We start from the raw sequence: 27367 nt of genomic DNA on the forward strand, positions 1-27367 counted from the left end.
AATGGAGTAATTGAAGTCCATGTAGCCACTCAGCAAATGTCCTCCAGCGGAGCCTGAGTAGACCAGGCCACAGAAGTGGCCACACTGTGTGTGGAGTGTGCCATGATATGCAGTGGAACCAGCAGAGAGAGAGCAGAATACGCCCGGGAAATGGCTGCCCTTGCCCAGCGACCGATGTCCAAAGATGAGGCCTTGGATCCCTTCTTACTTCCAGGTTGGAATTTGATGAAAAGGGCCTCAGAGCGCCTGAAAGAAGCAGTTCACTTAATATAAATGCGTAAGGCATGATGCATATCAAGGTAATGTCACTTACGTTCCAGCTCGTGTGATGGCCGAGGGCAGAAATCTGGGAGTACGAGTTCCTGGGATCTGTGGAACACAGAATTTACCTTGGGCACAAAGGTCAAGCCGAAGGACTACCCTGTCTGGGTGAAAGATGCATAGGTCTTGCCTGGTGGATAAGGCTGCCAACTCAGAAACGTGTCCCACCAATGTAATGGCTACAAGAAAAACCAGTTTTAATGTTAAGACATGCATGGACACAGAATGCAAAGGCTCAAAAGGAGACTGGGTCAGGGACTCCAGGACTTTAGAAACTGTGAATTGTCAGTGGCTTGATGTTCGTGGCCCCCCCTCAAGAAAAGCCGAATCAGAGGTTCATGAGAGAGAAGCTGAGCCGTAGTCAGTGAGAGGACTGATGAGAGGGCTGCGACCTGGCAGCGGAGAGTTTTCGGAGAAAGTCCCAGGTCCAGTCCCCATTGCAGGAATTGGAGAATTTGGGGAACAGATGCCTCGAGAGGAACAACGCCCTTTGATTGACACCAGAGAGAGAATTGAGTCCAAGTGGTGTCATAAATGCGGTTAGTGGAAGTGGTGCGGTTAGTGGTGCCCACCCAGAAGATTGAATAGTTCGGATTACCTCCACTGAGAGGTTCACAGTTCTTAGAGCTTCCCGCTCAACCTCCAAGCAGTGAGGCGCAGCCATGGAAGGTCTGGATGTTGGCACACCCCTTGCAGGAGTAGTGATGGGAATTGCGGCAATTGCCATGGATGGGCCACTGAGAGATTCATGAGGTCGGCAAACCAGGGTCTGCGGGGCCACCGAGGAGCGATTAAGATTAGTTCTGCCCTTTCCACCATCACCTTTCGGATTATCCTCTGAAGGAGTGGGGTAGGTGGAAAGGCAAACAGAAGGCCCGGATGCCAGTCGGACCTTAAGGCATCCACTCCCTCTGCCCCTGGGGATGCGAAGTGGGTGAAGTACCTTGGTAACTGAGCATTGTCCTGAGAGGCAAAGAGGTCGAGGACCGGGAGGCCGAACCTGACCGTCAGCTGCTGGAATACACGGTGACGTAAGCTCCACTCTGCCAGATCTATGTGAGTGCGGCTGAGTATGTCTGCCTGTACGTTGTGAATCCCCAATATGTGTTCAGACCAGAGTGACAACAGGTGGGCTTCTGCCCAAGACATTAGTTGGCAAGACAGAGTCATCAGACGCCAGGATTTTGTCCCCCCCTGTGTGCTTTGGTGATGGTATTGTCCTTAAGGACGAGCATGTGTGCATTGGTCATGAGAGATTCGAACTGGAGCAGGGCAAGGAACACGGCCTTGAGCTCCAACCAGTTGATAGTGTTCTTCTGGTCGAAGCGAGACCAGAGCCCTTGGGCCGTCTGAGATAGGATGTGAGCTCCCCAACCCTGTAGACTTGCATCTGTCGTTAGGATGATGTATGGGAGTTCGTGAAACAGGGAGCCCAGTGTCACTGCGGGGGAGAGCCACCAGCGTAGAGATCACCTCCGAGGTCAGGAGAATTCTGTGAGTGGAGCAACTGCAGTTTGCCTTTTGGTACAGGAGAAGGAGCCATTGAAGCTGGCAACTGTGGAATTTGGCCGGCACGATGTGGAATGTGGACACCATCTTGCCCAGGAGTTGAGATAGTTGGATGAGCGGAACCGCCTGCTGGTCGTGCATGGATGAGACCAGGGCGCGAATGGTCACCTGTCTCTCTGGAGACAAAAATACCTATTCCAAAGAAGTGTCTATCACTGCCCCGAGATGGTGAGACGGGCCATGGGCTGCAGATGACTCTTCTTAAAGTTGACCAGAAAGCCATGGTCTGCTAAGGTCTGGAGGGTGATCTGGACATCCCGGAGAGCCTGATGTGAAGACCTGGATAGTAACAAAATATCATCAATATAACAGAGAATCCTAAGTGGCATAGATCTGAGATGGGCCACCAGAGCGGCTAAAATCTTAGTAAAGACCCTTGGGGCCGATGATAAGCCAAATGGAAGAGCTTGGTATTGGAAGTGATTCCCATTATAAGAAAACTGGAGGAATTTTCTGTGATGTGGAAGAATGGGGATATGGAAGTATGCCTCTGTAAGATCAATAGAGGAGAGAAGATCATTGGGCCGAATACTCTCCAAAATGAACAACAGAGAATGCATTTTAAACCTCCTATAAACTATAAATTTGTTTAGAAATTTGAGGTCGAGAATAGCTCTCCAACCCCCCGAAGACTTAGGCACTATAAAGAGATGGGAATAAAAACCCCAACCTTGTTGGTCAAGGGGAACCTCCTCGATGGCCTGAATTTAGAGGAGGTGTCTGATAGCTAATTCAACCAGACGCCTTTTGAAAATGTCCCTGAAGACAGGACAAGGTACGAAAGTCTGCAGGGCAGCTGGAAAGAAATTCCGGAGCCAGGCCAAAACGGACGGTATGCCTGATCCAAGAGTCGCTGGTGATGTCATCCCAGCGATCCGCGAAGGCAGACAAGCGGCTCCCTTCACTTCTGCTTTCGGAAAGTGCAGTTTGATCCACCTTTGAAGGGTTTTCTATAGGAGAATCTCTGGGAGTTCTGGTTGGACCTATCCTGGAACTGCTGGCCTTGTCTAGGGGGAGCCTGGCGCTGAGGACGGGGTAGGCAAATCCCCTGTCCATCCCATGAAAGGACGACCTGCGGAAGAATGGAGAAGGTTTAGGATCAGACTTGCGGTTTGCGGCAGGAAGCATCTTGCACTTGTCTTTGGACTCCACCAAGTGCGGCTCCAGAGGGGAACCGAAGAGCAGACCAGGTGAGAAGGGTGCGGACGCCAAACACCACTTCGCTCTGGCCTCCGCCTGCCACTGCTTCAGCCAAAGAAGACATCTCGTGGCGATGGAAGAAGCCATGGACCTGGAAGAGAAACGTGCCGCATCCAAAGAAGCATCAGCTGCATACTCCATTGCCGCTTTAAGTTTGTTCATGTCCTGGTGGGCGCGAGAGTCCCCAGGAGGGATCCTGTCCTGCATTTGCTTCAGCCATCGAAGGGCAGCCCTGTTGAAAAGGAAGCAGAAGAGGCGGCCTTGACCACCCAAGCAGATGACTGGTGACCCTTTACCAGCGACTGCTCAAAGCGTTTATCCTCAGGGTGGAGGGCATCCTCAGGAGCATTGGTGGCCACGTTAGGAGATGACAAGGACACTACTGGAAGATAAATGGAAGGAACCTCCAAAAGTTTAGAAAGCTCTGGGCTGACATTATACAACTGTGTCCAGAGTAGAGGGGAAGGGCCCTGACCCCGGGGAACCCCACTGGTTTTGAATCACCTCTAGAAACAGTTTCTGGGAGGGAACAATGTCCTTTTCGATTGGAGGACGTGAGAATAGGGGATCAGTGGTGTCAGATTTGTCCGCCTCCGAGGAGGTGGATGGTTTAGAAGCTGGAATACCAGAGACCTTCTTGGCTTTAAATAAGAGAGAACGAAACATTGCAGGTTTGACAGGCCCAACAATGTCGAAGGGGCAGGAGTCAAGTCCTCATCCTCTGACAGGTCAGAATCACGAGTGGCCTGTTCCTCAGTATCCACAGCAGAAGGCTGAGAGGTGCCTGCAGAAGAAACCCCTTGGGCCTGGTTAGAACGTCCCCTCTTGGACCTGTTAGAGGAGGCACTATGAGGAGTGGCAGAAGCAGAGCCCCGGTGTTGCAGGCCTGCAGCAATGCCCCGTTCAATGGCCGCTGCTATGATGTCAGCCATATCATCGGGGTTGATGGTGACAGCCCTTGGAGCAGGTGAACCCACATCAATGTCTGGGGTAACGCTGCCATCCCCTTCAGAATCAGATTCCCCCTGGAAACCAATCCTATCCTCTGGATTCAAAGGAGAAGCCAGGGGGGGAAGCATCCCCATCTGTATCAGTGGAGAGGTCCTCCATGGGGTTAAAATTTGAAGGAACAGGAGCTCTAGGAGCTGGATTAGGAATAGAGCAATGATTGGTCTTGGCAGTGGCCTTTTGAGGAACAGGATCACAGGCCTTGTCAGGAGTTGCAATGGGAATAGAGGCCTCTTGAAGCTCCTGAGGGGGGGCAGGCCTAGATGCCTTAGCTGGCTTTGGAGCAGAATGTTTAGAATGGGGCCTTTTTTGCTCCTGGGTTCCATTGGGGCTGGAGCAGAAGGGGCCATTGGACTGGGGGAATCCTCCCCCTGAGGAACCGAAGCCTCGTTGGTCGCCATTACTCACTGTTACTTGTGGTGGAAGGCCTTCCCGCCCAAACAAAATGGCCACCATTGATTTTCGTGCCCAAATTAACTGCCATCCATGGTAGACAGGGCCCTGAGGAATGCCTAAGATGGCGAGCCGACGAAGCAGCTTATCGCCTAGTAAGTGGCAACTTGTCCAGCGTCGTAATTGCTGAAATTTGAAGCCGGAGATCGTGTTGCAGCGGCAAGGGAAGCAGCTGCTGGCTGGGTGTTCTTCGTGGCCAGCGCGGTGAAGGGAGGCCTCCTGATCAGCGCGGCTGGAGTGCTGGACTCTCTGGTGGCGCAGCTTAGCGAATGGCACTTCAAAGGCAGTTTTCCTTGGGCGGCGCGGCAGCAGCGATCGGCACAATAAGGCCGGAGGACGAGCCTCATAGGCTAGCCGAAAGGGCTCTGAGCTGCTGAGGCAGCAAAGCCTGAGGTGAACAAGCCTCATAAAGGCTGTTGTCTTCAAATCAGCTCAGAGGAGCCTGATAGAAATTAATTTGAGGGGGGAAAGCAAAATTGGAGAGAAGTTTTAGTAGAGAAATAGGAATTTTAGCAAGGAGAGATAGGGAGACACAGCTAATCAAAGGACCGACTGAGTCTATTTCTTGGGAAGAGCCTAGTGGACGTTTCTTTAATACTTGTAGACCCAGTCCTATTGGACTCTGATGGAGTCATATCCCATGCCTGGATGATGTCTCCACCTACTGGGAGAATTTCTTAATTTTTGACCTGCCAAGCTCAAAAGGTTCACCATCACTGGCCTAGTCTCTCCCCCTGCAGAACCATGCAACCTGTCTTGTTTCCTGATTTGTTTTTTTAGGTAGCCCTCAACATGACCATTTGCTTAGTGACTTTTTGAAGTTACAACAGTGCTGAGGACATGTACTTACAACTGATTCTTGGACTAAGCAACCCTGAAGTCAGGTTATCACAATCTGGACACAGCAACCCATTCTCACTTATGACCAGTTGCGAAGCACCCCACAATGATGAGATTGAGGAGAAACTTCCTAACAGTGAGGACAATTAACCAATGGAACAGCTTGCCTTCAGGCATTGTGGATGTTTCATCTAAGAAGAGATTGGACTTGTCTGAAATGGTATAGGAACTCCTGTTTGAGCAGGGTCTGGACAAGAAGACCTCCAAGGTCCCTTCCAGCTCTATTCTGATTCTGATTCTATAAGCATAAAGTCAATGGGGAAGCTGGCAGGGAAGGTGTCAGGTACTGGAATAATTCTCTCCCACCCATACAGATTCCCAGCCTCTCTGCATTTGTGCCATGGCAGCCATTCATATATCCCTGCATGCCATGACAGACTTTTGCATCCCTTCAGAACTCCCAACCTGTGCCATAGCTCAATGCAACCTTCTTGACCTACAACTCTTCTGCATTTTCCCTGACCCATGTAATCCATTTTGTGCCCTGTCCCTGATCTGCATGTCTCATGAAACCCCACACAAACCTCCAATCTGTACAACACATCACATGCATCACTATGCACTCTCTCCAAGCCATGTAGAGCCCTTCCCTCCTCAACTTGTACAGCATGTCTCTATGCTGTAGCTGCATGTCACACACAGGTGTGGAGGAGGTTTCATGGTCCAGGTTCCAGGCTGACATTCAAAGTCGCAGCATTCCAAGGACAACCGCTTCTCACCATCCAGCCTTGGGAGTTTCCAAAAACAACAACAACAACAACAACAACAACAACAACAACAATAATAATAATAATGATGATGATGTAAAATAATAATGCTGTAAAAAAATCACGCAGGCTGATTATAAATTGCAGCACAATTCAGTAGCACAAATGATCCACTGGAATTTGTGCAAAAATTATAATATTAAAACAACAACAAACTGCTGGGAACATAAGCCTGAAAAAGTCACCGAAAATCAGATGGTCAAGATCCTGTGGGATTTTCGTATACAAACAGACAAAATACTAGCGCATAACACACCAGACATCACACTGGTTGAGAAAAATAAGGTTACAATCATAGACATCGCAATACCAGGTGATAGCAGGGTTGAGGAGAAGGAACATGAAAAAGTCGCGAAATACCAGGACTTAAAAATTGAAATCCAACGATTATGGCACAAACCAGCAGTGGTAATTCCAGTGGTAATCGGCACAGTGGGTGCTATTCCAAAAGCACTGGAATTACATTTAAAACAGTTAAAACCTGACAAAAGCACCATCAGTCAAATGCAAAAAGCTGCACTTGACTGATCTGCACGTATATTACGAAAATACGTTACGACGTCCTAGGCCCCTGGGTGGGGCCCGACTAGTAATGAATGCCAAATCCGGCGAAACAACTGGCCGCTGTGATACAATTCTGTTGATGCAATAATAATAATAATAATAATAATAATAATAATAATAATAATAATAATAATAATAATAATAATATATTTGAATTTGGTGCATGCATACGCATGATATACACCCAAGCTGTCTCCATATATTTTTCTTGATGCAAGATTGATCGGATTAGTCTTCAATGATTCAGAGTAGGTCAGCTAATTTCTAGTATTCCAGAATAAGCCCTTTACACTCATAATATAAATAAATGGGCACTTTGTTGTTCACTTTGAAGAGATTTTATCTAATCTAATTAGAATTCAAAGCAAAAGTCGCAATATGTAAATGCAGTTATATATGTCATCTAGCTTTTCAGAGCAAACAATCACAGGATCCAGATAATCAAAAGAGAATTGTTCTTATTTACAAGTCTGGAGATTCTATCTTACTAATTTTTATAAAGTTGTCTCAACCTTAACTATTGATTGGGAAATCAGGAGTTGAAACTGGGAAGTTAAGCTCCAAGAGCAAGATCATCAAAATATTGAAAGTAAGTTAAGATCACACATTTCTTTGATCTGTCATGGAATGTGCACTGCTAAATCATTTAGTTGGTTTAAGAAATCCAATATATCCATTAGATAAAGCTAATAATTCTTCTGCATCATATGGCCTTTTCCATCTTCTAATGTTCTCTCACTAAACAAATAATTGCACTTGTACCTCCTGATAACAATAGTAACGTTATGTTTTCCTCCAGTAAATATGGTACAAGAACATACCTCCTCTCCATTTAGAAAAAAACAAACTAGTCTTTTGTAGAAATGTAGAAAAAGCCCTGATCAAATCTGAATTTGATTCCGAAAAAATCAGTCCAATTCAAAACAATCCAGGAAATTGATTCACTTATAAATAATCTCGATTTAATCATACTAAATGGCTCTGCAAGGGGAGACTTAATGAGAAACTAATCTTCTGGGGCTCCAAAGGTGGGGTCAAATGTATTGTGGTTCCATATACTTATGCTTCTGTAATAACCATTTCTGGATTATTATAGATTACTGAAAATCAGCCAGATAGTGAACATTTCCCTGCCACCTGAATTCTGATTTGATGAGATTGTTATATAAGCAGTCCTCAAGTTATGACCACAATTAAGCCCAAAATTTGCTTTGATAAATAAAAGTTATTAAGTGAGCTTTTCTCTATTTTATGACCATTCTTTCCACAGTTGTTAAGTGAATCAGGCAATCATTAATGTAGTAACACACCTGTTAAGTCATTCTGGCTTCCCCATTGAGTTTGCTTCTCAGAAGGTCGCAAAAATCGATCACATTCTCTTTCTAAGAATACAGGAAACAGATTTAACCCTCCTAATTACAGACCTATTAGTTTGCTTAATACAATAAGCAAACTATATGAAAAACATATCTGCTTAAATCTATTGGACTGGATCCAAAGTGAAAATATTGTTGCTAAGGGACAGGCAAAATTTAGAGGGAACCATTCAACCTTAGATCTCTCTCTGGTCCTGCATCCACTTGGCTGAAAAATGTATCTTACCATTCAAAGCCGTCCTTTTTGTCTTTGAGGATTTTAAATCAGCTTCTGATCTGATTGCAGGCTATGCAAAAAAGTGCAAGTATCCTCAATGGTTAAGAGGTTACTTTTTCCAGAAAAAAAATAAAAGTGGTGGTATGGACATATGGTCAGAGCTAATGTGGAATCCCTTCTGAGGTGGGCACTTGCACTTAGCCCAGATGGACAACGGCCCCAAGGGCAACTGAAAAAGTGATGAAGGAGAGCCTGCATGAAGACATGCAAACCGTAAGTGAATTTTTTGTCAATGCTGCAGACTGTATGACGTGGCAGGCAAAATGAAAACTGTGCAAGCAAGACAAGCACAGCAAAGTATCCAGACTTTGGTAACAGCATGTGAGACTGGAAAAAGCAGCACTTGTTTCTGACAAATGCTCCTCCCAATAGTGTCTCTTTAAATCTCATTCTCCAGGTGAGCCTTGTGAAGAGGGGCAGGGTGCTCTCCTCCCGAGTTGTCAGGTTGCTCTGTGCTGATTCTGCCTCCTCTCCATTCTTCACTCGGGAATGGAGGGGAGCTCTGTCACTCTTCTTCTCCATTGCCAGCCCTGTCCTCCCCCCTCGCCTGGTCCTCCTGTGCCCCCTCTCCCTCACTGGTGACCCTTTCCAGGCCCGAGGAACCTAGGACTGCCTCATCCTGCTCCCCCCATCATTCCTCCATTGGCCCTAGCTCTGTCTCATCTTCCTGGACTCAGGCTCCAACGGGACCATGACAGTCAGATGCTCCCCTTGAGATATCTTTCTGGAATGTTTTCACCCAAAAAGGATAAGGCAAGGCTACATTTTAGCCTCCTTACTTTTCAATCTGTGTCTTAATTCAATAATTCAGGTGTCTTCAACTTTTAATTACCACTCTCCAATGTTAGTAAATTGTGCATTTTCAGCCTTGCTATGTGGAGATGATGCAGTAATTTGTCTGTCTTGACATGATGGGAGCGAGGAGAACCTTGAGGACATTGGTTTCCTATTGCTTAAAAATTGTAATATTTTTTTTAAAAAAACCGTTAGTCTCTACACAATAGAAGAGTAGGATGCATAAGTTGCAAATTAATTGGAGTCCAATAGAGCAGGTATGCACTTATGTTACTTTATTAATTTATTTTATATACTTTTAATGTATTTTATGTCTGCTATTTAGATTTATTAATTATAGGTTTAAATATTTTATTGTACTGTTTTCTGGCTAAGAGGACCTAGTAAAGGTTTTGATTTAATGATCACTATCACAATATAGAGAAAGAAACTTTAAAAAAAATCCCCGAAGGGAAGTTATTGGAATATATTAAAAAGCAGTTCAAAAATCCAGAGTTTTGTTGAGTTGTGATAATCCAATATTAGGTTTAAACAATATCAAATTAAAAATTGTAAAAGTTTGTTCAGCAAATGTGCACACAGAACATCCATATAGTATGATATATATGTATGTTGCAAAAACAGAACTGAAAATCTACATGGCTTATGATAATTCTGCAGTTTAGGCTAGTATTGATTATTTCCTTGTTCATTTTAAGGAAATATGAGAGCACTAATACTAGAAACACAATGGCTACTGAAGTTTCCAAGATGAGATGAAGGTCTATAACTCATGGGTACAAGTCTCTGGTTTCAGTGGAAAAAAGTCTGACTTTTTAGAATTACTCATTCTAATTTTGAGGCTGCCTAAGTTCTTGGCAACTCTGGGTGACTTAAAAGAAGCAAAGGAAAAGAAACAATAGATATACAAGACAATATGCCCAATCAGAACACAAAATTAGGCTAAAGTAAAAGAAGATCCACAACCACCTCTCCCTGACCAAGACATATATCAGTCATATAAGTGGTTTCCCACAATGGCCTGTGCTACACACACAAACTACACTTCATGTCTGCTTCCCCATCAGCGGTGGGATTCACTTACCTTCCCTAATGGTTCGCAAATGTGAGCATGTGCAGACGGTCACACATTATGTCAGGGCAAGTGGGTGGAGCCTCCCGCAGCCACTGCTACTAGTTCACCCAAATCGGACAGAACCGGCTGAATCACCTCTGTTCCCCATCCCCTCAACTGCTATACTATGGATGCTCATGCTTCCAAGCCTGCATATTCTCCATAAATATAATTTATATACTTATTGACAGTAGTCATAATACTTCAGTTACATTTCTATCATTCATATAAACCACTTAAATTGGAGAATATTGTGCTATTATTCAAATGAGAGTTCTGAGATAGAATTCTCTTGTAAATTTAGAATAGAGTCAAGATTTCAGCTGGGGACTTCAGTTCTCCGAAGGATACATCTACAGTTTACTCATAGTCAAAGGATTAGCACATTTATTTAAAATTATGGTTTGTTCTTTACCATGTGTTTGGAGCAGGCACTTCATTTTATGGAGACTTGCCTATATGTATAAAGCTTTTCTGAGTGGTAGCACTTCATAATAGCTCTGCAATTTTACTGTTCTAAAAATCATTTAGGACACTAAATTGTTTTCTTTTACCATCTCAAATCTTTGTAATTTAACAGGCAGCAAAACTGTATCTGAAACCTTGAAATCCTGTCAGGTAACAGCAAGAAACTTCTGTTTCTTTGGGTAATGAAGAATGCTTTTAATGCTTTCATAAAAATGATCCAGGCTTTGAAAACCTTTTCAAGTCTGAATACAAATTTTGACAAAGTTTTTTAGAAGTTTTTTTTATATACCTACTATATTCTCTGGAATGTCAATTCTTTCATGTGATTGATTCAGGCATATTTTAAAATTTTTATCTATGTGTTGCAATGGCACATGCAAAGTCCTTCATTTAGAAAACAGAAATTGATTGCCCATGTAGCTTAGCTATAATAGTCATGAAAACGATTTTGGAACCATATTTGATTTCAAACTTTAGAAATTAGCAGGGTGATGTGGCTGCAAGAAAGGAAATGTAATTTTAGTCTACATCAACAGAAATATAATTTTCAAATCAAGGAAAGTATTCAACTCTCTTTATTTTGTGTGATTGACAACCAAACATACTATCGTAAGAAGAACTGGAATAGATTGAGTGTAAAGCCATGACAATGATCAAGGGACTAAACCCAGACAAACCTTATTGTCTTCTTGATAAAGAGTTTGCCTGAATTAGTGGTTCAAGGAAATGCTATGGACATAATATAGACCACAGCCTACTTCTTAATAAGATAGAACAATGAGGAATAAAAAGTATCACTATCAGATGGATTCATAATTAGCTGACCAACTGCACCCAGCATGAGTCCTCAACAGAAATACATCCACATGGAAGAAAGCATACAGTAGGGTACCTCAAGGTTTTGTCTTGGGCTCAGTACTCTTCAACATCTTCACAAATGATCTAGATGAGGGAATAGAAGGGAAAACTCATCAAATATTCATATGAAACTAAGGTAGGGGGAATTGCTAACACTTTGGAAGATAGACTCAAGATTCAGAAGAATCTTCACAGAACTGATCACTGGGCCCTACAGTGCTCCAACAAGATGCAGTTCAATTAGAAAAGTAAGGTCCTGCTGAGGCAGGGAAACCAAATTCATAGGTATAGAAGAAGCGGTACCTAGTTCAAAGTAGTAACTGTGAGATGGATCAAGGTGTCCTAGTAGACCATGCAATGCATAGCAAAGCTGCATCAAGAACAGGATAGCATCAAAATCACAAGAAGTGATAATATCACTGTACATTAGTGAGGATACACCTAGAATATGGCATCCAATTCTGGTCACCACAATACGAAAAAGATGCTGAGACTCTAGAAAGTGTGCAGAGAAGAGCAACAAAGATGATATAGGATCTGGAGGCTAAACCATATGATGAACAGTTGAAGGAGCTAGATATGGCTAGCCTATCAGAGAAAGATTGCTGTAACATGATAGTATTTGAGGGCCTGTCACAGGGAAGAGAATCAATCAACTCATTCTTCAAAGCACTAGATGGCATGTAATGACGGAAATGTAATGACGGAAGTAATGACGGAAGCTTGTTAAAGAGAGATCGAACCTAGAACTAAAGAGAAATTTCCTGACAGCAAGAAATCAATGGAATATCTTGTTTTCCAGAATTGTAGGGGCTCCATTCTAAAGCAGTTAGAAGCTTGTATGGTAAGAATTATCATCAGAGTCATGTTTTCATTGTTGCTTCCTTCTTTGGAATAGCATTTCTCTTTACCCCCCCAGATTAGATCAGCACCAATATTGATTGTGTATAGGGAAGCATCAAGATCTGACTATTTGAGGAAGTTTTGTGCAAATGATTTGAGTTGTGACATCTCATCTGCAGTAATTGATTTTTCACATGATAACACACCATCATGATCACATAATGATTTTGGCATGCTATTTCTCAGCTTAGTATGATTTTATGTTATTTACATAACAAAACTGAATATATTATATTGTATTATTTTAAGCTATTTACCAAATTTGATGTACACTGCTTAGGGTATTGCGGCTAAAGTGATATATTAACCTGAGTAATCAATCAATCAATCAATCAATCAATCAAATTATGTAAATAACCGGGGATTGAAGTTAAAATCTTAATAAAACTTTCCATTTCATGAATATATAAGTCTGGAGAAGAAGAGGAACCTTGCATTTCAGTACAGGTTGTAGGCATGGCTTTCATGATTTCTGTAATTATGAAAAACCCCAGATAAGGCTGCCTCTTGTTATCAGCAAGAAAAAAAGGACTAGAGTTTCATATACCTGAAAGCTACACTCACAAAGACCAAAAGATAAAACAAACTTCGCTTTCCTCATAGCAACACTTCACTAAATAATGTGTACTAAATAAAGGTTAATTTTTAAAGCCAAAAACTACTCTCATCTTTATCTATCGGATGCAATTCTTGTTGTATGGATTATGCAACTATATAGAATTTCCCCCAGTGCTGTATGTTTATATAATCAAGACAAATCAGCCCAGGAGATGACTTACTTAAATAAGGACAGGGAAGAGCAAGAAAGGTCCAGATACATAAATGAATCCTTCAGAACAATCCTACAGAGATCTGCTTCAAATAAGGGCTTTCAGATTCTTACAGGGTTCAACTAATTCAATTGCCTAGTTTCTGTGATGGGAACAATACAACATAATCCTTTGAAACATTACATACTTAAAAATCTCAATGAATTTTGTTGCAATTATTTCTAACTTTCTGTCATAAAGTAACTGAGATCTTCATTTCAGCATTCTATATAAATTGATCCAGCTACTATTGTAGATCATAATAAAATGATCATTTAGATGTTTTAGTTCCATTTTTCTGATGTGGTTGTTCTCAGCTTAAAAAAAAACACAATATTTGCATGCACACACAGTCAGGAAAGAATGATCCTATGAATAAATATATATAAAGTTCCAAAAGGAAATGTGAAATTCATACATCTAAGCCTGTTTTTTTTGGGGGGGGGGGAGGAGGAAAGGGAAAGTGATATAACTGCCTAGTTTTTCTACATATTTTAAAAGTTAAATCGTCATTAAATGGAATTTAATGAGGAATTAGTAGAGAGGGAAAGGTGAATCTACAACTTTAAAAAAAAAGTAATGTTTGAATATATTCATTTATATAGGAAGCAATGAAGAGGATTTTCAAGAAATCTTTTTTCCCATTATGTATTGTCTGTTATTTAAATCATATCATTGAAACTAAAATATACAAAATTAATATTGGCTGTTGTTCATTTTTTTAGAGATTAGTAAAAATATTAATGATACATAAACTGCGCTTTCAAAAATATATTGTTTTTCTTCCTTTATTTAATGTATGCCATCTTTTTAACTAATAGTCCAAGGATGTATATTCCTTCTCTATTCTTGACTACTATTAAGCAATTGGGCAGTAATTTTAACCACAGTTAACTACTACTATAATTTGACAAAGTGGGAGTTTTGTAGTAGACTTTAAATCTTCCATGAAAAAGTATCTCTTTGCTAAATATAAAGAACAATAAATATTAAATATAATTTAGATTTTAGATAACATAACATACAATATAATATATTTATAGTAGATTTTATGTTAGATGTAAATGATACAGTATTACATGTTAAAATTAATGCATAAATGCTATAGAAACATATAAAAATAACATAGTAGAGTTCTTAGAAGAAGGAAAAAATAATTACAAATATAAGCCAAGGTTATTGTTAACAAAATTACAGTATCAAATTACAAATCACAAAGCCCATACTTACAATCTGTGCTACTGTTTTTTGGAACCACAGAGAAATTGGAAGCTATAGGGTTGCGAACAATATCTTCCCACTGAATGGTATTTGCGTAGCAAAGAAATCTGTTCTGGCCAACATATACTCCTCCATTTAAGATTTCTGTATCAAAAAGAAATAGGGAGGGGAAAACATATATTAAAGCCTTTCTCTGAAAGAAAAATAAAATGATTTTGTAAAACAACAGCAGAAAACATAGAAAGTTCTTAAGATTGTATGCATTCTCTAGTCTAAGGAATCACATATTCACAGAATTAAGCCACTCCAATGATTTTTTCCTTCTTTTTTCAGCATTCTAATTAGGACAGCCTTACATGGTACAATTCTGTTATACAATTACTAGAAGAGAAGGTTACAAGAAGTTACACTTTGGACAATAATTTCATTTATTGAACATTTATTGGTGGTGTATGTGGAAGAAAAGCCACGTCTTAAGGACAGAATCAGTTAACTGGAATGGGACAACAATGTCTTCAGTGATTCCACTTCTCACTTATTTGAGAGTGTCAGTTTTATGTGTGGAATGCCATACTTCTTCACTATACCTGAGGTTTAAGAGCAAAAGTTAAATATCTAAGTTAAGGACTGCATTATCAGACAGCAAGCATTGCTTTGAATTAAAATTTCCTTTTATATGCTCTTGGACTAGAATTGGAGGACATCTGGTAAAAGCAAAAAAAATACTTCAAAGGAAGTATAACGAAGCTAAAACCTTAAACGCAGGCAGCTCCGTTGAGCTTGTAGGGATTTATTACTAAGTGAGCATGCCTACAACTGTGATGCATATAACAAATAATAAATAATGAAGCGAAAACACACATTTCTAAGCAGAACAACTGGAAGCAAAAGCAAAACCTCATAAATACGTGAAGTACTATAACTAACTGTTCCCTTTCCCCTAAGTGTTTCCCTGAGACACATTCGGTTTCTAGACCGAATCCAAGCCACTTTGAGATTATAGAGATGAATACATAAAAGCAATCTCAATTTGCATTATAATTATGAACCAGGAATATTACTATTGTTAAATAGGCATTTTGAATGTTTACTGAAAAAGCTCTTAGTTATTAATACAATTTCTCTCAAAACAGTATTTTATTTGTCCACTACTATATCTAACTAAAGTTGGCTCCAATGCTACAACATTATTATTAATAAGACACATTTTTCTGTAGGTTATATATAATGGGATTACATTTTACTTCAATGGCTTTACAGTCTTTTTGGAACAAAACAGGAAGATAGCTAGAGTATGGTGTCTCCCTTGAACAACTCCCCAGATTCCTCCTCAGATGTCAGCTCAGGGGACATCTGGCATGTCAGGAACTGAGTTGATTGATGGTTTGTGAATTCTCTTACATGTGGAATTAAGTTTGTTTGGTGGAGTCATTTTGTTTGAGCAACTTTCAATTGCTTTGTGGACTGTTGGGCCATGCATGTGAACTAATCTTGGCCTGCTCGCGGCTGGACTTAACTGGGGCAGTTTTGAGTTTTGGTGAAGGTAATTGCTGGGGATTATTAATAAACTCACTAAACCACAGTTTATTCCCCGGTTCACTGCAATGACTGCTCCCTTGACTCGGTTGCTGCAGAAAAGAGTGCAGCTCACATGGAAGTTGGTCAAGTGGCATGTCTTCGAGGTTTTGAAGAAGGCTTTTGCTACAGAACCCATTCTTCACCATCCCGACCCGATGCAACTGTTCATGGTGGCGATGGATGCATCTGATGTCATGGTGCTGGAGGTGTTGCTATAAGCCCCCGTGAACTTAAAGCAACTCTTTCCCTGCTCTTACTACTCATGCAAGCTCAACTCTCCTGAGTGGAATTACATGATCTGGCAGTCAATAAGGCTTTCAAGGTGTGGTGCACCACTTGGAAGGGGCTCAGCACCAAGTCAAAGTGTGGTCAGATCATTGGAACTGGAGAACCCAAAATGGGCAGAGCCAATCGTCTCTTTTATTCACCTGCTTTGATTTCCAAGTAACCTATAATCTGGGAGGCTGGAACCAGAGAGCCTATGCCTTGTCGCGCAAACTGGGCTTTTATAATCACATCATATTATTGAGTTTCCCAAGCTTCTTGGATTATTTTTCTCTTTAAGATTTCCATCCATGGTATTCTTTCCAAACTCTAAGTTTGTTAAAATCAGCTCTTTTAAAGTCTAATACACTAGTTTAATTTTGTTATATTGCCTGTGTTTGCATTATTCTGAATTCCATTATTACATGTCGCTCTTCCGCAAAGATCCTTCAACTTCAACCGCCTCTATCATTTCATCTCTATTAGTATGATGTCTGGTATAGCTGACCTTCTAGATCCCTCCTCTATCTTTTGGATGAAAGTTGTCAGGTAGGTTCATAAGGAACCTGTTCAATCTCCCACTTGATGCAGAGTTTGTTTCCCAGATTATGCCAGGGTAGTTAAAATCCCCCATACTATTGGGGCATGTTTCCTACATACATAGATTAACTGATTAACAGAATGTTCATCTATTTCTTCTGCTTGCTTGGGTGGCCTCTAGTATACACCTATAGCAATGTCATTCTTTTTTTCCATTTTATTATAACCCATCTGCATTCAAGGAGGCTTTCCTCCTTGGTTTTATGCATTTCTATAGGGGTGTGATAAATTTTTACATATAATGTATCTCCACCTCCTCTTTTGTTAGATCTATTTCTTTTGTAGGAGAGGGGTGGGGAGGAGGAGGAGGAGGAGGAGGAGGAGGAGGAGGAGGAGGAGGAGGAGGAGGAGGAGGAGGAGGAGGAGGAGGAGGAGGATTGTAATTTACAGATAATGTGATGGAGCAGGCCAATATTTAAATACCTGTAATTTTGAGTCAGATAAGATTCTGACTGACAGTCATCCCTAATTTGAAGTAATATTTTGTCCTGCATTTTTAAAGTAATATCTGAATTAGACAGTTCAGTACATATTGAAACATAATTAAAGTAGCATTTTCAGAAAGTCAACATGGTGAATGAATTTCACCTCCTCAAATGCAGTCCAGTACAAAAAGAGATGATGGAAGGTGTGTAAAACCAAATATCAACCAAAGAGCATTCTAAGATATGTACAGTATATAAAAGACATATGAACACAAATATGGGCAGTGCTTTGAACTCAGATGGATCTTTCCCCCCAAAAAATGCTATTAACAATTCATTTCCAAAGAAACTAATTATTTCCATGCTCAAGCAAAGAGAAATTTACCCATCATTTGCTTTGATATTATAGCTGTATTGTGGGAAGCAGCTCTCAGGATACTGCAGAACAAGAAGTACCTCTTGCCAACAAATGGCCACAGGGAATTTTGGCCCAGTTAATTATAAGTATAATCTTTATTGTCATTGTACTTAAATACAACAACATTATTAAAACAGTTCTGAAAACATTGGCATACCACTGAAATTAAGTTTAGGAAATTTAATAGTAAAATTCACATTCCCACTTGCTGCCCTTCATCACTCTCTGATGTCATCAGTAATTTTTCAATATCTCCAAATTTAAAAATGTAGTTAGGTTAGCTCTTTGTAGCAGACATAAGGATGCCTTTTGGCACCTTAAAGCCTAACAGACTGTCTACCTATAGGTGAGTATAGTATCTTCACAGCAAATATCTTATAGTACAGTGTTACATTAACAAATAGTGAGATGTTGATGTCCTTCAGTGGACATCTGCTGTTGGCTTCCCCTCGCCACCCACTCTTCAAGTATGAAGCAATGAATCAATAAATTATTTTTTATTTCAAGAATCTCAATGTCAGGGTTACAAATAGCATCCAAAGTAAAATAAGAATCCAAGTCAAAATTTCCTCAAAATTCCAATTTATTGAACGAGCCATGTTGGCACATCTGGGAAAACCCAAATCTGAACGCTGCCTGATTTTCCCACCCAGGGTTAATTATTTTCACTATTGGGAAAGCACCTAAGAACTTAGGCCCTAATTTCTTGCTAGACATCCTCAACTATATGTATTTGGTCGATAGATAAACTTTATCTCTCACATAGAAAGGGGGTTGAAGCAAACGATGCTTGTCTGCCTGTTTTTTATATTCCTCTACAGTTTCTGCCAGGACTTTCTTTGTGTTCTCCCATCTTTTTTTCCAAAGATTATAGTCCATCCATTCGGTCAACAATATTGAGGAGGGAGGCTCTCTGGGCAGTTCAGGCACAGGGACAAATTCCCTGCCATTAGTAACTTGAAAGTGAGTTAATCCAGTGCTGCTATTGACCACATTGTTGTACGCCACTTCTGCGAATGGTAACAGGTCTGACCAATTATCCTGTTGGTAATCCACATAACAACGGATGTATTGTTCCACCATTGCGTTCACGCGTTCTGCACCTCCATTCATGTTTGGTTGGAAAGCCAAGCTAAGTCCTTGTGTGGACACGATGGACCTCAGGAACTCCCTCAAGAACTTGGCTGTGAACTGGACTCCTCTGTCCGAGATGATTCTTCGGGGTACACCGTGCAGGTCTTAGACATGTTTGAGGAACAGCTTCACTAGCTTCTTCACTGACGTGAAGTGGGCTTGCTTGGAAAACAAGTCAATGACTGTCCAGATTACTGTGTTCCCCCACTTTCTGGGAGTTCTACGATAACATCCATTGTGATTTCTTTCCTGGGGCTCGCGACTGGTTGTAGAAGTCCCAGGGATTTTCCTGGCCTCATTTTCATGACTGTACAGATGGCACAGCTTCTTACATAGTCTTCCACTTCTGCTTTCATCTTTGGCTACCAGATCTAGCAAGGTGTAGAGTCTTCAGAAATCTGTTTCTAACAATCTATGCCTGAATTCATCTGTGTAAATTCTAAAATAATTATTGTCATTTCTGGGGAGGAGGAGGTTGTATCAGTGGCACCATGAGAAAAGAAACCACAAACTAGATTATTTTTTTCATTCACACTAATGGAATTTGACACACAGATCCAAACAGATGTATCTATCAAGATAAGATAACCTTTAGATAAGATAACATTTATTGTTATATTTTTCTGTCGGCACACTGACACATTAAAAAGGAAATTCTGTTGCCTGCTCTCAAAAGTGTACACATACATATAAATATGGTATATACATACATACATACATATATACCTACCAGGGACGTGCGGTCAGGGGAGGCAGGGGAGGCAGAGCCGCACCGCTCTCATCATGAAAATTAAAAAAAAAGGGAAAAGGCACTGAGGAGCCTTCTGCACACGTGGTCGGGAATGGGAGCGTTCCATGGTCCCCTTCATGTTGACTCCTCTAGCCTCAGCCTCCCTCCTGAGCACGTCCCATTCCCCTCCTTCCTGAGTCAACATGAAGGGGACTGTGGCTCACGCTGATGACGTCACCAGCCTCACCTTTTAGAGATAGGACAGTCTCTTATTGTTTCTTTATAAGATGGCCCAGTTTATGTAGAAAAAAGTGTGTACTATTCGCAAAGTGTTAACATGTTACATTTCTATTTAAAACACTTGGATAGATGGTCAGAGCATGGAATGTTGTGTCAGTAGGTGAGTAACTGTCCATTTGTGGCTTGCAGTTAGTAAGATCACTATAGTATCTTTGAATGGTTAGGAGATACATATAGATAAATAAATGATTGTTTGCTGCTGTCTATGCACCTTTAAGGCCATAATCTCCTATTCCTAAAGCATATAGCTTTATAGGCATTTCATAGGCATACACCAAATAAGAACAAAAAAATGTTACAAGAAAAAATGTGATTGCTTCCTGCTTCTTGATTGTTGCTATAAAAATCCTCTATCCAAAAGTACCCTTTAATTCAGATTACTTGATTTTTTTTTCTAGACTTCCAGCAACAGATAGGTTTTAGAACTTGAACATGTTCTCACCATAAGATTATATAGCCAAGCTTGTACCCATTCTAACTGATTTTTAACAATCTTTAATGTAACTATTAAAATGCAGTTTTGCAGTAGTTATTATAACAAAAGACTAGGTGAACAGAGAAATAAAGATATACCGTATATTGAAATAAATGCTTAATTTGGAACATAATTTGTCTAAAAACTTTGCATTAAAAAATCCACTTTTGTTCACAGACCAGCCAAATAACAATTTAGATAAAGATATAAGGAGGCTCCCATTTATTTGCTTAGAAAATTTATGTCTGGGAAAGCAGCATAGATAATTTTGTGGTTTTTTTTTAAAAAAAATTGTTTCAAATAAACAAAAACACAAAAAAAGAATCACCCTTCATTACATCCTGTTGAAAGCGTGTCGATTAGTTACAAACAGTTTTCGTGCGTTTCCATCGTAATTATTACTTATATTTCCTTCCCATTGAATAGTAGATTTTACATCAAAAATCTTCATGTATTTTGCTATCAATATACCACCATTGTCATTTAACTAAAATTATTTAAACGTGCTTTTATCTGATATCATTTGCATTCAAAAACACAACCACCCACTAGCATTCATTAACAATCTCAACAAATCTCCTGTAGCATTAATCTTATAATACATTCTTAAAAAAAAAATCAATTGATAAAATATCTAAGCCTTTTCCCCCCCTTTCCCCCCTCCAATTCACCGTTTAAAGCTTTTATACAATTGTTTTTACCAATGCCAACACATATAAATATCATTAAACATTATCCGTCAACATTTCTTTGGTTATTATTGTAACTAATTAAGAATTATTTATTATGTATATCACATCTTCTCTCATCCGATCCCCCCTCCCAAAACTTACATTTTTATGCATAGTCTAAACAAGAATTTGATAATAAGTTTTATAAGTCCCCCCCCAGGTCCCAATTTGCAATTTATATCCAAATGGCTTTTAATAGTCATAATCATTATTTCATTACTATTATCATTATTATTATAGGTAACTAAGTATTATTTACTGTTTACATCACCTCTCCTCTCGTTAGACCCAAGAAAGATTTACTTCTTTATAACAAAATTTAAACAAAGATTTATTAATAACATTCATATAGTTTTATAGGCCCCCAGGTCCCAATTTGTTATTTATATCCAATTTATTTTAACTGATTAAAGTTATTATTTCATTATTATTGTCATAATGTATTACTTTTTAGCGACTAGACATTTAGAAAAAAATCTAAGAAAAATCTATAAAGTATTAAGGTTACTATCTATTAATCACCACAGATTAATTAAATTTTTAATCATCAACATTCATTATCAACCTGTATCTTTCCAGTAAAAAAAGAATCTTGTCTCTTTTGCCAGTTGTTGTGTCAATCTTCTTATTAGTTCCTTTTTAAGGTTTTTATAAACTTCTCTCCACACTTTTTTGCTTGAAAGATCTCTCAAAAAACCTTGTTGCCCTTGAATTGATATTAAAATTAACATAATGGTAGTACCATAATTATAAGAAGGATCTTGGAATCCTAGTGGACAATCACTTAATTATGAGCTAGCCGTGTGCTGCAGCTGCCAAAAATACCAATGCAATCCTAGTCTGCATTAAAAGAGAGATAGAATCAAGAGCATGTGAAGTGTTAATTCCGCTTTATAATGCCTTGGTAGAACTACACTTGGAATACTACATCAAATTTTAGTCACTACAATGTAAAAAAGATGCTGAGGCTCTAGAAAGAGTTCAGAGAAGAGCAACAAAGATAATTAGGAGCAGCAGTGGGATTCACTTAACTTCCCTACCAGTTCGCAAATGTGAGCGTGAGCGGAATTGATAGGAATGGCCAGTTCTTGCTTAAGGCTTCATACTGTCTAACTTCTCTTGAAGTAGTGTTTTGATTATGCACAGTACAACAATTAAAGTATATCTATAGACTGACACTTCTGAAAAAGTATTTTTTAAAAACTGGGTAACAATACTGAATTCTATTCTTGGCTCACCGTTCTATAGAAAGAATATTTTATTGTCTTAAGTTTCAAAAGTTGCACCTTATATTGAACATGAGTTTAAATATGAAACAATCACATCCTTATCTCCATTGCCTTCTATGTACAGAGAATATCTGCTTGTTGATTGGGATAATTAATTAACTAACCATAAAATGTACTTGTTTTAACACAACAGTCGGGGTCAGACAGATAAAACTGAATTTTGAAAAAGGCAACATGTAAAAAAATGTTAGAGTACATGTAAGGGAAACTCTTTGACGTTAAACAGCATTCCACACATATACAGTTCAACCTATCAAACCTACCTTCCGTGCATAGTAGTTACAAAAATTATAACTTATTAAATATTTTAAAGAGAAATTAAAAGCCCAGCACATTTGTTAGATAAGTCCTGCACAGATTAATCTTCAGGAAATCTGATGTTTATGCAGTTTTCTTACTTATTCTCCAACTTCTGCAATTCTACATTTTGAGAACCTAATTAGCTGACAGCTTGCTCCAGAATACTAATAGAATGGCTAATTTGCTAAGGCAAATCACTCATTATATTTTGCATCAAAATATTATAATTAGGCTTGAAAGGTTATTGATATACTTCCAGATAAGTAAGCACAGAATTAAAATTTGGAACTAATAGTAATGGCAGTTGAGGTATTCCCAAACTGACAAACTGGAACTAGAATAAAGTAATTGTTAAAACATTAGGGAATCATGCAGCCATCTAGTAAAGAAAGGAGAACATGTCTGAAAATCCTTCCATCTTCTACTGTGATTCTTTCAGTTACAGTATTTATGTGTATTTTTACCATTTCTTCAACACACTATCTCTTCAGTTTAAAAAAAAGTGAACAACCACCAAAGACATAGGGAGTACAATGATGTAACCTATCCTCAAACCAACTGAAAAAACTCCCTGAAGGAATAGTAAAGTCGTACCGTGGTGTTTATACTGTCTTTATTTCTTGTTGCTTCCTTAAATGAAAATTAGACAGACCAGTAGAGTATTTTAACACCTCACACACAATAGAAATTCTCATTTGCTGGCTTCCGGTTCCGGCTGCTGAGAGCGCCGGGCGTGTTTCGCTCGCCCTGTGCGCTCTTGGTGGGCCCCCCTCGATCGGGGGGGCACAGGGAGCCTTGTAGGGGCACCCTGCCGAGGGGGCGGCTAGCTGGGGGTCCCCTGCATCGGCGGCGGCCACAGGGGGGCTCCTGGCATTGCCCTAGGTGCCAGGAGGCAAAAGGGGGTGCGCGAGGAGCTTCCATGCTTCCGCGTGCTTTCGCTTCGAGGCTGCTGGACGAATTTGATGATCTGAAGGCTGCAGCTGCAATGTGGTGAGATGGAAACGCTCCCCGATTCCCTCTCTGATTGTTTAATGAAGGATTGACAGCTTTTTAAAGATTTTCAATCTGTTCCTGGGAAGTGCGATTGGAGGGAGGGGGATTTCCCCCCCTTGGAAAAGAGGCTTTGGACTGCTCTCTGCCCTCGGAGGAGGAGGGGGAGAGCTCTAAAATGAAATCACACTCATAGCAAACAAGCAGATGAATACCCTGCTGCAATTGTGAAAGAGAAGTGTTGATCTGTTCTTTTTGAAAACTTTGAAAACTTTTGGTTTGTTGCCTTCTGATCCCGTACTGGCAAGGCAAGATGGCACACTTCTGCTGTCTTTATGCACTTTGAAATTTGACTCCACCCATAGAAATTGCTGGCATTTTGTCTTTGTCTCTGTGACACCCAGAAATATCTCTTGATATACTGTACCCTGGACTTGGAATAATGGATTTTATTGTCTGAATTTGAACTATAGAAAAGGTCCCTATTATTGTCTGGACTGCCTGCCTCGTGATCCCTCTTGGCTATCCCCTTTTCATAGTTGCCATTTCATCCTATGGACACAGACACCTCTGAGTTTCTCTTTACTAAAATGGCACCGAAAAGACCCCCACCTGGGAAACCAGGCTTTGCTGGCTCTGCTCCAACATCCTCAATGTCCAGCCCCAGTGGACAACAGACATTAACATCTCTACTACACCCCAAAGCCCCTGAGGAGGACCTAACTCACCAGTTGCTTCAAAAGCTCTTAAAGGGGCAGGAGGACTTGAAAAACCAACTGAAAGAAATGAATGAACAGCTCAGAGAGAATCAAAATCGAACGGCTCAAAACTCACAGAGACTGGAACTTTTGGAGGAGGGGACGGCTGAGATGAGGGGGGAGGTGAGGGGGGTCCAGAGAGGAAACCAAGAACTTGAGAACCATCAGATAAAAATGCATTTTGAAAGGATGTCTTTTTTCCTTAGATTTCAAAATGTAATTGAGGCTGATGATGAAGATTTGAGGGAGATTATGACAAACTTACTCGCTGAATATATCAAAAAATACAGACAGCAGTTTGGATGGGATATTGACCTGATCTATAGAGTTAATTCAGCTTATGCTAGAACACACAATGTTCCAAGAGAGGTTCACATTAAATTTCTTAGAAAGACTACAAGAGATGAGATTCTGAGTGCACAAAGGGGGCAAATGTTAAAATACAAGGATAGAGAGATAGTCATCCTGAAACAAATCCCAAAGAAAGTTAGAGATAAAAGAAAAAAATATTCGTTCTTAGCAAAGAAACTATTCGAGAAAGGGGTTTGGTTCCGGTGGCTGCTGCCAGAAGGCATGCTGGTATTCTGGGAGGGCAGTAGAATCAGAATCAATACAACTATGGAGGCGGAGGCCTTCATGGAAAAAAACAAAGCTCTCCTAGATAAAGCTGATGACACTACACAAGACACACAAGACACGGGAGGTGCCGGAGCTTTGCTGGAGGGGGGGGGAAGAGGCAACATCGAAACTTAGATCACAAATGTGAGTTAGAAAAATAATGCAATTGCTGATACAGGGAATTTTTTCTGTTTGATATAAAACAGATTGAAATTATTGGAAGATATAAGGTAAAAATATGCTGTCAAAAATTGCTAAGTAGTAATTACCTAATGTATTAACAAGTGAAAGTTATGACAACTGGGGGGAGTGCCATTTCCTGCATAATGTAGCTGTCATAATTTGTAATCTTACCCATTACCCTCCTTCCTAAAAATTTTGTAAAACCAATAAAAAATTTTGTTCAAAAAAAAAATTATCATTTGCTAGTTTCCATTTGATGTTATATTTTCTGACTCATATGCATGGAGGTTGGTTTCAATAATGTTTACATTAAACATAATCGAATATAACTGGAAAAAGAACCCTTCCTAAAACTAAAATGAAGATTCTTCAGGAATCATAGAATCACAGCGCAGGAAGGAACATTGGAGTCTTCTAGTCCAACCCCCTGTGCAAGGCAGGAGTCCTTATACGATCCCAGACAAATAAATGTTCAATCTTTTCTTGAAAGCCTCCAGTGACGGAGCACACAAATCCAGGAGACAAACTCTTCCATTGGTTAATTGTTCTCACTCTCAGGCAATTTCTCCTTAGCTCCAGGTAGGATCTCTCTTTAATTACTTCTTGCCCTACTCTCATGCGCTTTGGAGAATAAATCAACTCCTTCTCTGTGACTACCCCTCAAGTACTGGAGGACAGTTATCGTGTCACCAATATTCCTTCTCTTTAATAGGCTCGACATATCTAGTTCCCTTAACCATTCATCATACAATTTAGTCTTCAACCCCTATATCATCTTCGTTGCTTTTCTCTGCAATCTTAACAAGTTCTCAGCATCATCTTGTATCATGGTGACCAGAACTGGATGCAGTATTTTAAGTGTGGTCTTGCTAGTGCAGTACAGAGTGGTACTAGCAATTTTGATAATCTTGACGCTATCCCTCTATTAATGCAGCTTAGGAATTCATTGGCTTTGCTGCAGGACACTGCTGGTTCATACTTGTAGTGGTTCCTAGGATACCTAGCTCCATCTCACAGGTACTACTGCTCTCAGAACCATTGAACCATATCTTTCAAAGATCCTGGAACACCAATACAATCCTAAATTACATTAACAGAAAAATGGAATCAAAATAATGTGGAATATTAGCACCACTTTAAAAACGATTTAGGACCACACCTGGAATACTGCATCCAGCTTTGGTCACCATGTTGTAAAAAAAAGTTGTTGAAACTCTGGAAAGAGGGAAGAAAAGAGCAACAAGGATGATTAAGGGGATTGAGACTAAAACAGTTTTAGTTTTAGAAGAACAGTTGCAGGAATTGAATCAAGTCTAGTGAAAAGAAGGAGTAGGCTGACATGATAGCAGTGTTCCAATATCTAAGGGGCTGCCACAAAGAAGACGGAGTCAAGTCTCTTCTTAAACACCTCCAAAGATTAAATACCCACAACTTCTGAAGGCAAGCTGTTCCACTGGTTAATTGTTCTAACTGTTAGGAAATTTCTTCTTAGTTCTAGGGTGATTCTCTCCTTGATTAGTTTCCACCCATTGTTTCTTGCTTTGCCTCCTGGTCTTTAAAAATTGGTTGACTCCACCCTCCTCTTTGTAGGAGCCCCTCAAATATTTGAAAACTGCTTACCTCCCTCACAGGATTATTGAGTCTACAGATTGTTGATTCTGTTCTTCAAAGAATGAATCACCTATTACCAACACACATCCTTTTTTTTTCCTTTGGGGAAGTCTGAGCTACTGGAACACTTGAAGGACTCCCTTCTCCTGATGTTTGCACGGTTTCTTCCAGGAGGAGATTATGAAAATGATTGTTCACCTCCAGTTGTTGTGGGGACAGTTTTCTCATTTTTTCCCCTAGAAGTAGTTTGTTGCCAATGATCTCTAGGCTCTCTGAAACGGAAATGAGCACAGCCCCCTATAGTTGGCAATGACTAATGAATTGAAATCCGCATGGACTCCTTTACTTTTTACCTAGACT

The 27367-nt window shown here is 40.1% G+C and overlaps 1 protein-coding gene across 2 annotated transcripts in view; it reads right to left on the reverse strand.

Moving 5' to 3' along the window:
• ERBB4 (erb-b2 receptor tyrosine kinase 4) overlaps window positions 1-27367 on the reverse strand; it is a 579983-nt gene that overhangs the window by 337341 nt on the left and 215275 nt on the right. For both annotated transcript variants that reach the window (XM_081937069.1, XM_081937068.1), the window contains exon 3: window positions 14613-14747. In XM_081937069.1, the coding sequence (XP_081793195.1) occupies window positions 14613-14747 (135 nt within the window). The remainder of the gene's footprint in view (window positions 1-14612; window positions 14748-27367) is intronic.

The sequence above is a fragment of the Natrix helvetica genome, assembly GCF_964273705.1.
Source record: "Natrix helvetica genome assembly, chromosome: 1".
NCBI lineage: Eukaryota > Metazoa > Chordata > Lepidosauria > Squamata > Natricidae > Natrix > Natrix helvetica.